The sequence below is a fragment of the Oenanthe melanoleuca genome, chromosome 1 (assembly GCF_029582105.1).
Source record: "Oenanthe melanoleuca isolate GR-GAL-2019-014 chromosome 1, OMel1.0, whole genome shotgun sequence".
NCBI lineage: Eukaryota > Metazoa > Chordata > Aves > Passeriformes > Muscicapidae > Oenanthe > Oenanthe melanoleuca.
In genome coordinates, this window is record NC_079333.1 from 62287606 (window position 1) to 62301769 (window position 14164).

The following is a 14164-nucleotide window of genomic DNA, read 5'->3' on the forward strand; positions in this document are numbered from 1 at the left end:
GGTCACAGTATAGACAGAGAAAATAGGCTCATCAAGTTCCCACCCTGCAGATCAGCAATGTTTTAAGCATCTGCTGTGTCTCTTACCAATCACTTAGCTTCTAAAGTGGAAAACATCCCAGCTGCATATGCATCTGCCTTGGACCGTAGGAAAAACAGCTTTACAGTAAATTTTCATGATTTTTCCAATAAGAGTGGTATATATTTATATAGCTTGTATCTTTTTTAGGCTAGCCTAGCCCCATGGGAAAAAAAAGTAAATCTGTGCAGAGTCTCTTATTTTACAGGCTGGATGTAAAATAACAAGTTAAATCTTGCTTGAGAGAGAATATGATGCACTTTGAATTAAATGGTACATTCACTGAGCTGCATGAGACCCCGTGTAGGAAATATGAATTAGTGTGCAAAAGTACAAAAGACCAGACCAGGGCAGTGAATTAGTAATAAGCCTTAATGATTCTGCTAAGAGAAAATGCCACAGATAGTTTATTATATGATGCATGAAAGCCAAAGGAGCAGAACTTCTGTAGGAGGTTGTAATCAGCCATACAATCAAATTTTGTAGGTGGTTATATGAGTTTAATACATTCCTAATTCTCTTGTGCCAAACACTGAACTACTATTAAGGACTTTGTAGAATTATTAACCTTTGTCTATCCAAGGTCAGTCCAAAGCAATTATATTCCTGGTGAGTGACTAACTACAAGATGATTTTGAGAACCTCTCTTGTGCTCACACTAATTTGGTTTGAATTTTTGCTATTTTTCTTAAAAATTAAGGTTCAGGAGGCTAAACTTTCTGATAGTTACTTTGTAATAGTGCATGATAGCCATAAGGGACATCGTAAAATAAGGCAACTGCTATTTACAGCAGGCATAATATTGATCTAAATAACACAAGTTTCTTTCAAGTCTTTCTCATTGAATGACCAGAAAACAAAACATTCCACTGTGCATATGCCAACATCTCTATTGGCTGGCTTTCTGTATTTTCCATTCAAAATGCAACAGAGAATAGCTGGGAAAGCACTGCCAAAACAATAACCCAATTTATGAAAATCCATTACTAAATGAATCCAATTATTGCAAAAATGGTGGAACTGAATGAATGTAACTGAATATAAATAGATAAATAATTATTTTAAAATCCTTAAGCCACATAGTTAATAAAGTCTTTCTATCTAACTAATAAAATTGAAAATGTAGCAAATTAATTTGCATGAATGTGAAAGGAAAACTAATAAATATGTATACAGAAATGTATTTTTAAAGAATAAGAATTAGTATTCTTATTATAGAATTATATAAGTAATTCAGCAGAATTGATAGATTGTGAAATCTGATGTAAATTCTATCTGTTACAGTTAAGTAACAGACAAAATTTTTCATTCCCAATCGATAATAAATAATTACTTAAAGGACACAACCAGAAAAGCACTGGTTTTTAGCTGGATTGCCTTTTAACAAAAATATGAAAAAAATATTAGTGTTTAAGGCAAACAAGAAAAAGGATGGAAACATATTTGATGGAGAGAGATGTGGCTTGCCAAACAACTCCAATTTTAAACATGTTGGATTGGATTAAGAGGATCTATGCTTGCTGCTGTGAAAGAAAATATCTCTGGGTCAGCTTATGCATCTTGCCTGTAGTATTGGCATTGCATTTTCCTGCTTAAGATAATCACCAGCCACAGGCACATGGAGGACACCACTGGAGTAGGAGGTTATCTCCCAAAGGACTGCAGCCCATGGACAGCCCAGGATGGAGCAAGGGAAATGTGTGAGGAAAGAGTGGCAGAGAGAAGCAATTATGGTCTGACCCCATTTCCCATCCCCCTGCATCAGTCAGGGGTGGGGTTGTAAGGTTATACAAGACATAAATTGAGCCTGGGAAAGTGGGAAAGAAAGGTGGCTTTTTAAAATTTGGGGTTGCTTCTCACTAGCCAGAATCTTTCTTTATTACTAATAAATTGCATCCATTTTCCCCTATTTTGCCTGTGACAACAAGTGGTAAGTGGTCAGGTGGATATTGGTGGGGAATAATATTCTCTTGCAGCATTTCTCCCTGCTCTTTTACTTTCCTTCAGAGAAAACAATTACCTATAAAAACTTTTTTTTCCCTCAAATAAAAGTAATATTATTTAAAAGAATACTTACACAGCTGTATTTCTAAAAGTTAAGATCAAACAATTCCTCACTTTCTGTCATCTATCATATACCAACAATGGTGTGTGGTGTTTAATAAAAACAACATAAGCAAGTTCACTGCAGCACATATTTGAGGATGTGGCAATCAATAAAGAGCAGGACTCCTTCTCCATGACTCCACAAGATGTTAGCATGAAATTGAACTGCTTGTCACTGTGTGTCAAAGTCATCTGTGACACTTCAGGCACTGCTGTGATGTTCTACCATTTTTTGTGGATTGTATCAACAGCTGAGTATTTTATCCTTTTGTAACACAGATTTACTGATACTCACTGAAAGGATCAAGGCTAAAGGGCCACACTTTCTGCCATGAAAGCTACAGTTGCTTCAAAAAATATTGATATTTTCGAACATACCAGTAGAAAGTAAGGAATATTTTTTGTAGTGCAGTCTTTGTGGACATAGAGCAATACAGAAAAATTTCAGTAACGGTAGTGTCACAAAAATGTTTAGAATAACATAAATCTGTGTGATACACAATGTCTTTGAGGAGTATGTAATTCTGATGAAAGTGTATAAACTAAATTTCACTTTCACTTAGAGTTACATCATTAGCATAAAATACATTCAAAAATTAAACTGAATTAGTGTAAAAGTTTAGTGTTCTTAGGGAATGACTGGTTCATATACTAGAGATTTTTTTAATAGAAGGCTAATAAATAGCTATAGTATTAGCTATAAATTTGGAGGCATTTATATTTTAAGTTAATGAAAGGATTAGTATTTACTGGATTGAAGGTATCTGTTAGATTTTTTTTTCTTCTTGAGTTTAAAATTAAGAAATTAAAAGCTTGAAATAGTTAAGTGATAATAGTTTCCGGAAAAGATAGCCTTTTTCACACTCTTGGTTCCTTGGTGCTTCTAACTCATACTGCAGAATGATAATGCTATTATCTCAGCACTATCAACTGTAGAATTCTTGTCTTACATAGCAGAAATTGCACACTAGTTACACACCACTTATGTGAGCCCCAAAGAAGATTCAAATAAATCATCCCAACTTCTCACTTATTATCTGCATATAAAAGCACCATCTTCTGCCAGCTTTTTCCAAAGTGTAGATCTCCATCCCATATTTAATATTTTAACATCCATATCTATTGCTGATCTGAGGAAGTTCATGCACTCTTTCTCTTCCAGTCCGTGCTACACAGTTGATAACAGTAACAAGGCAGGAAGGATTATGCTGTCTTCATATCAGAAGGAAGTTCTGACCATATGTCACCCCAGGAAATTCTACAGTCATGACAAGTCCTACAACATCTACCAAAATATGCTAAAAATTGATAAAGACATCAAGTTAAAAATAAATAATTTTAATATATAATAAGGATAACACACTCCACTCTAGCATTGCTGTGTGACTGTGAGAAACATGAAGATGAAGGAGATGGAATCTCCAAAGCCTTAGCACCCATTGTTAGTGGTATCCAGAACCTATTGTTGACTTGGGAAAATAGAAGTATTACTGAAAAGGAAAGTTCTCAGGTTCTAGTCTTTGGTATTGCATAAAAACACATAATATTACCCTTTATATGAGCCAATAAACAGGCATTTAGAACCTGATGAGAGTTGTGTGGACACAATCTTATTGTCTCCGTATTACTTTTATTTAACCTCTATTTTCCCAGCTGTTTCTTTGCTGTTTTGTTGTTTTTCTTTGGAAAGCTGGAATATATATGCAGTTCTTCATTACTTTAGATCAATATTTCCAGGGTTATTTGTCTAGATGTTGCTTCTGCTAGTCTGCTGCATGGCTTATACACCATTGAAGCCAGTTTCTTGTAAAATAACAGGGCTATTAAAGCAGCTTTGAACATTTGATCTACTACAGAACATTTCAGTGCCACTGCAACTTAAAAGGGAAAGCAATGACAATTAAGCTTCATTGGTTTTCAAAATAAGTGTTTCAATTGTGTAAGCATACCCTACTCACTTGCCATTTAATGCTGCTACTCCAACAGTGCTTCTGGCAATTGACATACTTGCCACAAATGTCCACTGCTGACTTTGAGGGTCCCACCTCTCAACTGTGTTCAAGTAACTCCAACCATCATGTCCTCCCACTGCATAAATAGGCCCTTCCAGCACTGTAACTCCTAAAATGGAGGAGAAAGTGAGAGAAGATAAAAGTATGCTTCCTCTTTCAGTAGCAAAAATTAAAAAACACAACCAACAAATTTTTGTGTTTTCCAAAACATAACCAACAAATGAACTTATCTATTAAAAATTAAAATGGAAGTACCAATTTGAGATTTGATCAATTAAGAATTAACAAACAGGAATAAAATTAATGCCAATCCACATGGATTTAGGAAAAACAGCTATTGTCAAACAAACTGATTTTCATTTCTTAAGAAGAGTGTTTGCTTCAGAGAATAACCTGTCAGTGATATGATGCTCTTAAATTTCTCTATTCTCTTTAGTATCTCATAACATTCTGATCAAGAATTAGCTTCTTAGAATAGCAGTAAAGCACATAATAAAGTAAGGACTGGATATCTGGTAGATAGATCTCTGATTATTGTCAACCTAAGGGGGATGCCATTGAATGTAATTGCTTCTACAGAGGTTGAAGTCAGCTTTTTCACCATTTTTGTCAATCACGTAGAAGAAAAGATACAATTTTTCAGCAGCAGGAAGATTGATGGACTGGTACAGAATCAAAAAACACATTTGAAGGCTTGAGCATGTAATTAGACTGAGAAATTTAAGCTGCTTCCTCAGTTTTAGATTATTAAAAAAAAACAAAAAAACAAAACTATACACCTTCACAAAAATTACTGTTGGATACATGAGGATACTTTTATCTACTAAAGAAAAATAAAAAAAAATGTAATGTGTGAAAACTGAAGTTGAAAATATTTCAATAAAAAACAAATGTTTAACTGTGAGGGGTTTGAATCGTCCAGTCAGAGGAATTGACAAATTCTCTCTCTCACAGTCTTTTCACTTAAGCTTAGAAGGCTTTGGAAGATAAGTGACAGCTAAGCACCATTTGTTACAAGACAGTGAGCTCAGTAATTCCATTCTATGAATCCATGATCCCAAATGAGCATTGCTCTGAAAAATCTCAGGCTAAATCCTGTCCTATTTCTAAGTCAAAGTCTTTTTTTTTCCTCTCTCCATTTCACACGATTTGAACTGATCAAAAAGTCAGAAAACAAGAGATCATTAAAGTTTCAGAGAATGGCTTTGTTTTTTCTTGCAGAAAAGTCTATCTTTAATTTTAAACAATGTGAAGTTTCCACTTTCTGTGTAGGAATGTTCTACTCTATTTCAGAAAAGTAATACGTTAAAAGCTTATTTTATTTTAAAACTATTTTTATTAATGAGTTTGTATATGTTTTATCTCAGTGTTCACAGAAAGTGTTCCCACACTTTGGTTGTTGGTTTTTGTTTATCAATACTTTTTAACTTAAAAGAGAAAATAATTTAAAAACCCGATTAATCCTTAGAAAAATTTTCCTCCAAATTAAGGCTGAACCTTTTCTTTTTCTATTCTCATTCTCCAATTGTTTTCATTGCATTGCCTAGATTCTTTCCATTCAATCACATTTTTCCAGAATATTAAAGTGGATATTACATTGAAGTCATGATTCATATTGCTCAATATCTTATCTCAGAAAACAACCAGGATCAACATGTGGGAAGATGTATCAGTGGTCACATAAAAATTAAGGGATTATATGTTAATATATGTAGTTTGGGAGTGATTTTTTATTTACTATAGTATGCAATATTCTTAGCAAAATTTCAAATAAAATTTGAACAAAGAGGTTTACATTGTAAAAACATTATTTACTATATTTCTTTAATAAAAACATGGTTCTCCTTAGCTTTTCATCTATATACTCTTCATTAAATGCAAAGTTAAATAGAAAATCAAGTTCTTTTGGGGATAAAAAATTAATCACAATCAAAGAAAGTTCAGGGGGATAAATGTTTCTATACACACACATGTACACATAATTGGTATCTATACAAACACACAAACCCTCTCAACTTCAAATATAAACAGTGTTGTATTGTTATGCAGTGAATTTCACAAGGAACCTATGATACACATAAAAACACATAACATCTGTTTCAAAATTTCCAGATTTTACTTCCTCAGCTAATTCATTTGCACTTTCACTAGGATATAAAGAGTTTTCCTCAATTATACTTTTTATCTCATTCAGTATTTTTTTTTTTTCAAGTCCTTCGTTGAGTTTTATTCTCATGTATTTCCTGCTGGAAATTAAGCCATTACAATTAATTTAATTCACTTTCTGTAGGAAATTTGATTTCCCCTTAATCAAAATACCACTCTTCCTGCATTTTCATGGATTTTTTTTTAATGACAATGAAAACTGATAGCTCATTGCATTAATATACTTTCTCTTTGCGTTTCTTGTTATAAAGAGAGAAAAATAACTTTATGTAAGTGAGATTTTTACAGAAAATAGTCTTCAATGGCTTCTCAGTTCTCATGAGAACTTTTGTGAGTTCATACAATGCAGATAGAACCCTGTGAGATGCATAGTTACTGCTGATTTTTTCCCGAATGCAGAAACCAATATACTGCCCTCAGTAGCTTCTGGTGCCCTTTTGTGGAAGCTACTGCACAAACTGTTGCATCTGCTGGGCTGCATCTCATTTAGTTGTGTTTAGACCCACATATCTATGAAGCCCCACATTTGACTCATGTTTTCTAAAAAGCCAGGTTGGCAACATTCTAAGCTACGCAGAAGTATTTTCTTTGCCCATTAGACAATGCTTGGAACATATGTTTAAAAATATTCTAATGAGTAGTAATGGTCATACGATCATCTCACCCAAGTATATAAATGCACATTTTATATTAGAGAGACTTATATGTGCCTTATATGAGAAATTCAATAATCAAGGATTGAATTCATGCATTTGAATTCATTCTAAGCTTAGGTGCCAGGACTTCTATGTGATTTTTATATCACACACATGGACTGAAGGGTAATCCCAAAGGTGTTGCTTGTAGCCTCCTTATCACACAGGATGGATTGCAGTACACCTCTTCTCTGACTGAAATTACTGAACAGTCCATGATAACCACAAATGGCAACACCACAATCAAAATCTTAAGGGACACATACTCCAAGATCACAAAGCAAAATATTTTCCAGTAAAATTGATGAAGCAAGACTAGTCTCTTTTCGGAATGTTCCAGGTCATTTGTTTTAATAGAAGAAAAAAATTAAACCCACTGTAAGTAGTCTGTGTTAAAATGTCAGAGTTCCAATCCTATTAACACACTGTAGAATTCCTCCTCCTTTAAAGAGCAAAGGTACTGAACTCTATATACCTTTCATTTTTTGAAAATGATGCAGCCAATTTCTGCTTGGTCTCTTGAGATAAGATTTTTCATCTTTTTGTAGTCAAGATACTGAACAGTGTGTTAGAAGATCAGAGTTTATTTCAACTTCAGGAGACAGGTTTTCATGTTCATTATGTATCCCAGAGTAAACTGATGTCAGAGCACGTATTTTGTTTTCTGTCGACCATGTCCACAAGATAATAAACATCCACCTAGATTTACACTCAAAATGTAGATGTATAAAATACCTACATGAATGGGCTTTTCCTGTTTCTAAATGTGAAAAATAATTATTTCCAGCTGAAACTTGAGCCCTTATTTGTCATTAAGCAAATTGGACAGAAGAATAATGCTGTTAGCTCTTTCAGGAGAGTTTGCTAAGAGAAGAGAAAGGAAAGAAGGCCCTCGTACATTTTCCTCCTGTATGTCATCTTCAACAATTTGGCAAAACTAGTTTAAAGTGAAAAAAAAAGAAAAAAAAATCTTGGAATTAATTTTTCATGTGCCACTATTACTTTTTTCTTTTCTGACAAATGCAATAATACATTCAGAAAGGGAGTGTTTTACTCTAAGAGAATGACAATAAATAACCTAAGCTGTTATTTATCTGAATAAAAAACTAGAAATTGGCAGAATGAGAGCTTACTTTTTTAATTTGTAGAAAATAATAATTCTGACATTGAGGGAGTAACTTGTTCTACACATCTTTTGATTAATTACTTTCATTTACCTGACACTGTGAACAGTTTGACTTTCCTAGTTCCCTAGTTCAGCTGGAGAGCTGAACCAGCTAAGGACACCCATTTCAGGAAAGGAAGCAACTTGTTTTCTTAAGAGAAGCTATATTTTCAGCAATATCTTGAGCAGTTAAGTGCAGTAAGTACAGTGCAGAGAAACCTTAACGTTTTCCTGAACAAAAGAAGTACCTGGAAAATAATTATTCTAAGCATTTTGACTTAGGAATTTATAAAAGCAAACAGTATTCTTTCTAAACTAAATGAGATCTAAAAAATTAATAGTCCAGTTTGCAATGGTAGGCATTTTCCTTTTGATTGCCTTCACAAAGCTATGCAGCAAAAACCCTATTATGCCTAATTAGGTGCTTGATCTGTACAGTTCCAATTATTTATACTTGAAGACTGGAATGGGATTTTAAATTGCTTTTCTGTAATGTTACAAAAAAAGGAGCACTGCCTATAATACTTTTAATTCTGCAGTTCCTTATCTGCCTGATGGACCTAATTTTACAGAGTGAAATAAAAAGTGCATTTTTTAAAAAAAATTAAATTTGTAAATATACTTTCATACAGATGTTTTGATACAAAATGTCAAAGAAAAAATTATCTGTGGTGCTAGCTTTACTGTAGTCTCTACATTTTGACATTTGAAGAGACATGAAATTTTAAATGGCAAGGATATACTTGTATTCAGCAACTTTTACTTTACGTACGGACATTACCTTTCAAGAAGATAACAGACATGCCATGACATTGAAGGTAAGAAGACAAATCAGTAGTTTATTATCCAAGTATGAAACTTGATCAAACAACATCCAGATTTTATTCTACCCTTTTAAGCTCTGCATTTATTTAGTGTCCAGGTAGAAGAACATTTTTAACAGTCTCCTTTCTCACCCACACCCACAGAATCATATTTATTAAATTTTATATTAATTGCAATTATTATTGCTGCTTTTCCTTATTCTGTTATTTCCCTCTTTAATTCTTAAACCACTTTTCTTCTATAATAGTGGTATCAAAAAAGTAAAGTCCAATTTACTTTTTTTTTAATTAAATCATGTATTTAGTTCTGAAAGCCATAATATTAACTGAATGGGAAATACAAATAGAGTTCTTTGGATGCTTCATATAAGACTGCTATAGGCCAATCTTGGAATTTAGTGTGTCATTAATTGGAGAATTGGACCTCACCCACTTTTCTTATTGAATATTCAGTGACTCAGTGTTGAAAATACCTACTCCTATGTAAATTCACAAGTAAGTATCAAGATTTAAAGAATTATAACAATATCACTTCCCTCTTGGGCCAGAAGATACTACACTAACTTGCTAATAGAAAGCAAAGATCTGCCTGACCCTTTATTTACATCCAGTTTTGTAGATATGACACTAAGTTCTCAATTCTGCCACACCATTACTCTGAGATCATGACTCAGAAATTATTGCAAGTGTTGCTGTTATGATTTGTAACTCTTTAGTGAATTGGGTCATGATCTACTACTTAGTAAAAGGTACAAAGTACAAAGAAAAGGTACTTAATACTCAGGGAAAAAAAAAAATCTCTAATGTTCCCCATGATTAAGAGAAAAATCCAAAGCAGTAATCTCATATACATGCAAATCAATATTGCAGAGAAAATACTTTAAAACCATCAGGCCTTATTGCAACCCACAGTGAAAGTAGTCAGAATGGCATATTTTTCCTGAGATTTCACATGGAAAAATAACAATAACCACACAGAAGAACATGGCATTAGTCAGTGTTGTCTAAAAGAAAGAATCTCAAACTAATCTCTTAACAGCTGCTTCTGGGGTAAAAAGTTGTGGTATAGATTTCTGTGCTGTGGTAAATCTGTTGCAGAACTCTTCCGCTCAATGCTCATAGGTGGTGTTGGGCTTTTTTGGGAGATGATGGGTTGTGGGGTTTTCAGGGCACAGAAATCACCATATAAAGATATAGAACATCCATCTTAACTATAACATTGCTTTTATGAGATGCTGATGTACCCAGAAAGATCTACCATTGCAGAAAAATATGATATTTACAATAGGATCTCAAGCTGAACTTTCATGGGACATGAATCTTTCTCAGCTGACCACAACTGATCAAAATTATATTCCACACTATGGCACCATGCTCTGTAAATCTGGAGTATCACTGCCCAGTCAGTAGAATTTGGTCATATCATATATGTGATACCATGAAATGCTATGATATTTTCAGTTGTCTGCATTCTCTAACAAACTAGCATCTGGGAAAGTTTCCTTTATCTAGCTCTTTGGCACTGTAACAAATATTATGCAAAAATATTATTATATCATTCAAGAACTCTTTTATTTATCAATAGTTGCTCCATAATATCGGGAGATTAATTATTCATAAATAATTACAGTTTCATCATACTAACAGGGTATGACCTAATCTGTTGGTTTCAATGCTAATTAAATTATCTTTGTTTTACTGACCTTTCTTCCTGCCTTTTGTCTCTGGCCTCCAGGTTCATATATGCCCTGATATCCAGCATGGGATCTCAGATTCTTATGCATCTGTCTCTGCAGCTCTGTACATTTTAATCTCCACAGAGTGGTTTCTTTTCATACAGACAACATACAAAAAATTTGGATTTATTACGTTGTAAAATTAAAAAAAAAAAATAAAAAATCCAGACCTAGAAAAAAATTCCTACTTATTCTTTTGTTGTATGTTAATGGAAGATGTACATTTGCCATTTTTGGCTCCTTAGTAGCCAGCAATGGTGATACACAATAAAGAAGAAGCTATCATGCAAGATGGTGGAGAAAGAAGAACAAAGAGGCCTTTTATCTTCCAGATTTTTATAGTTTATTTTACAGTTACCATGAATGGGAATGTTAAGGCTATAACAAGCTTTTATTTATACTTCCAGTCTCTTTAATGGTTTCTTCTCTTCCTGGAATGCTTTCTGCCAGATTGTAACTCCACAGACAAACATGTATTTATTGGGTCTTAAGCACTATCTAAAATAACATCATTGCTTAACTGCCATAGCAAAAGTTCTTAAAAGGGAAGATAAAATTTCAGCTCTCACTGACTTCAAAATTATCTTTCAAACTAGGTCTAAAGAGAGGTATCATTCATAATTAAAATTTTGGTTGTGAGTAAGCAATAATCAATGTTTATTATTGTTTATATATTATGTTTCATGAAAGAGGTAAAATTCAGACAACCTGTACAGTTATTAGTTTTGGTTCTTTGCTGTGTATCCAATCTACTCTGCTCATGAATACTACAGCCTATGTTTTTCTGGTGGAAGTTTTAAAAATCTGTTGTAGCAGTCATCCTTCAAAGGCTTTGTTTCCTAACAAAATTTATTTGGCATAAAATAAAGTAGAGGTGATTGCTTTCCACATCCATTTCATAAAATGCGTCTTTAATACACATGATTTGATTGCAATGTTCATTATATATTTGTTGTATCAAATATGTGTTACCCATGTTACCATGTCTCCTTCACTTGTTTTAGTGTAATCTATACTGGTTTTGCTATTATGAATCTATTAAATTTTCTAGTATCTGATAATTTTTCTGATATTGCACTTCAGGCTTATTTAAAAAAGCTATGTAAATTTTACAAATTTACTATTAGAAATTACTTTATTTACTTCATCAAGGTAGAGCAATGGGATTAAAAATAACTACACAGAAGAACATGGCACGAGTCAATGTTTTCTAAAAGAAAGAATCTCAAACTAATCTCTTAACAGCTGCTTCTGGGGTAAAACATACATCTATACCACAACACTGCTGTGCTGTGGTAAGCCAGTCTGTTGCAGAACTCTTCTGCTCAGCTGTCATGTCATAAACCATTGAGCACCCCAGTCTCATTTCAGTGTGGATCAACACAATGCACAGTGCTGCAAGAGACAGTACAAAACTCCCCTCCATTGAATTCTGTGTTTCTTGGGCTTCCCCTACTCCCAATGGATCATGACCGTGATCACTTCAAACAAGAGACACTGAAGCTGCAACAATCAAGTTTAATCATTGATCCACAGATGGCAATATCTTTCTACTATTCTTTCTTTTTCTTTCTTTTCCATATACATTTTATTAAATGTTATTTTTATGCTTTTATATTGTTATATTGCCGCAGATAATAATAACCGAAATGGCTACATACCTGCTTCCCATTGCAACCAAACAGTTCTAAAATAAACCCTACATGTGTGTGTTTACAAACACTGATTGTTCAGTGTGGTCTAACTGCCCAAGGGATCTATTAACAAGATCCTGGGTTATCCTTGGCTTCTGGAGCTGGTCATAACAGTGTCTTCCATTCCTATTGTTGGTGACTCTTCAATAATTCTATCACACCATGGGGTTTTAGCAGAACAGAAAATGCACATTCAGTTTTCTATATCTTGTAACAACAATATTGTAAAGCCCAGTTATTGTTACTGGTCAGAATGCTACCATGGCTTAAAAGTAGTGAGTTTTCCATTAAAAGTTACATTAAGTTAAAAGTGTGGCAAGTTTTAAAAATATTTTTTTCTTACCTAAGCCATGTCTATGTGTTGACATAGGTGGTAACACAGTCCAGGCCTTGGTCTTTGGATTGTAACACTCAACAGTGTTTAATGTCTTTAAACCATCCCGGCCTCCAATGACAAACAGCTTGTCATCGATGACAGCAACACCAAACTGAAGCCTCCTGCCATTCATTACTCCAGCCTGAATCCATATGTTTGTTCTGAGATCATATTTTTCAATAGTTGTAGCTCCTGATGAGACAGAAAAACAGAACTACAAATATCAAAATTATAGATGCATTTAAATTGATGCTTAAGAGAATAGCTTAATAATTCATCTGAAATGTAACCAGTGCTTTATTTTAACATATACATATTAGTGCTTTGCTTCCAACGATTAAGTATTATACAGAAAAAAAACATAATTATGAAGCTTTACTCTTTGGAACTAACATAGTAAAATGTTATAATTCCATGGGAAATAATTCTTTTAGGATTCATTCCTTCATTCTGTGGAATTAGCAAGCAATGAACCAAGTTCAAACAAACATCATGAAAGCAGTAGTTTTGTTAACTGGTCTAAAAAAAACATAATTTAAATTCAATTTGTATGCAAGTATAGCAGAGGAGCAATAATGTACACTACAACTGGATGTATTAAACTCCCTCCCAGTTTTATTAAGCCACAAGATATGTGAAGATAATCTTGCATTCAGTTTAGAGAGATATACTTATCTTTTTGACCTTAGTTTAAAACAGACATCTGTAAATTCATTAATAATTAGGTTTGATAGAACCTAAAATATACAGTTTATTTGATACAGTTTCTTAGAGGTACTGCAGGGCATATTGTAATGATGCATATCCATAAAGTTGTAATGCTTTATATGTTGAATCTATTTATGTTAAAAGCTAGAATTGTAGCACATGAGTTCTGTAAAACTCTTTACTTCAATGGTAAAAACTACAGCTTAAAGTTGTTGTCATTCTAATTTCAAAAAATTGAACTTCCATAATAGAGTCTTTGAATCATGCTCAGCAACATATTTTCTAATTTTGGCTAAGTCTGAGTTGCCAAATATTTTACTATAACATTTTATTATTACATACTGAGAACCTAACTCAGGAGTTCCTGGACTGCTTAATCTGTTTATCCAATAAGGTACCTTGAAAATTTTTAATGATGATGATGATGAGGAGGATGATAGGATGATATAATGCTAACAATAAAAATGGCCATGAGAATAATGACAAAAATCACCAGCACCAAGAGAAACAGGCGTCAGTCCTATAAAATCATTATAATCAGGAATACTAATGTAATGCATTCTAGTGTGCAATTCAGACAAGAAAAGAAGATCTCTTAAAAAAC

General features: G+C 33.4%; 1 protein-coding gene across 1 annotated transcript in view; it reads right to left on the bottom strand.

Moving 5' to 3' along the window:
* KLHL1 (kelch like family member 1) overlaps positions 1-14164 on the bottom strand; it is a 166824-nt gene that overhangs the window by 12265 nt on the left and 140395 nt on the right. The window contains exons 7-8 of the mRNA XM_056491802.1: positions 12820-13044; positions 4143-4305 (exon numbers count right to left, since the gene is read on the bottom strand). Of these exons, the coding sequence (XP_056347777.1) occupies positions 4143-4305; positions 12820-13044 (388 nt within the window). The remainder of the gene's footprint in view (positions 1-4142; positions 4306-12819; positions 13045-14164) is intronic.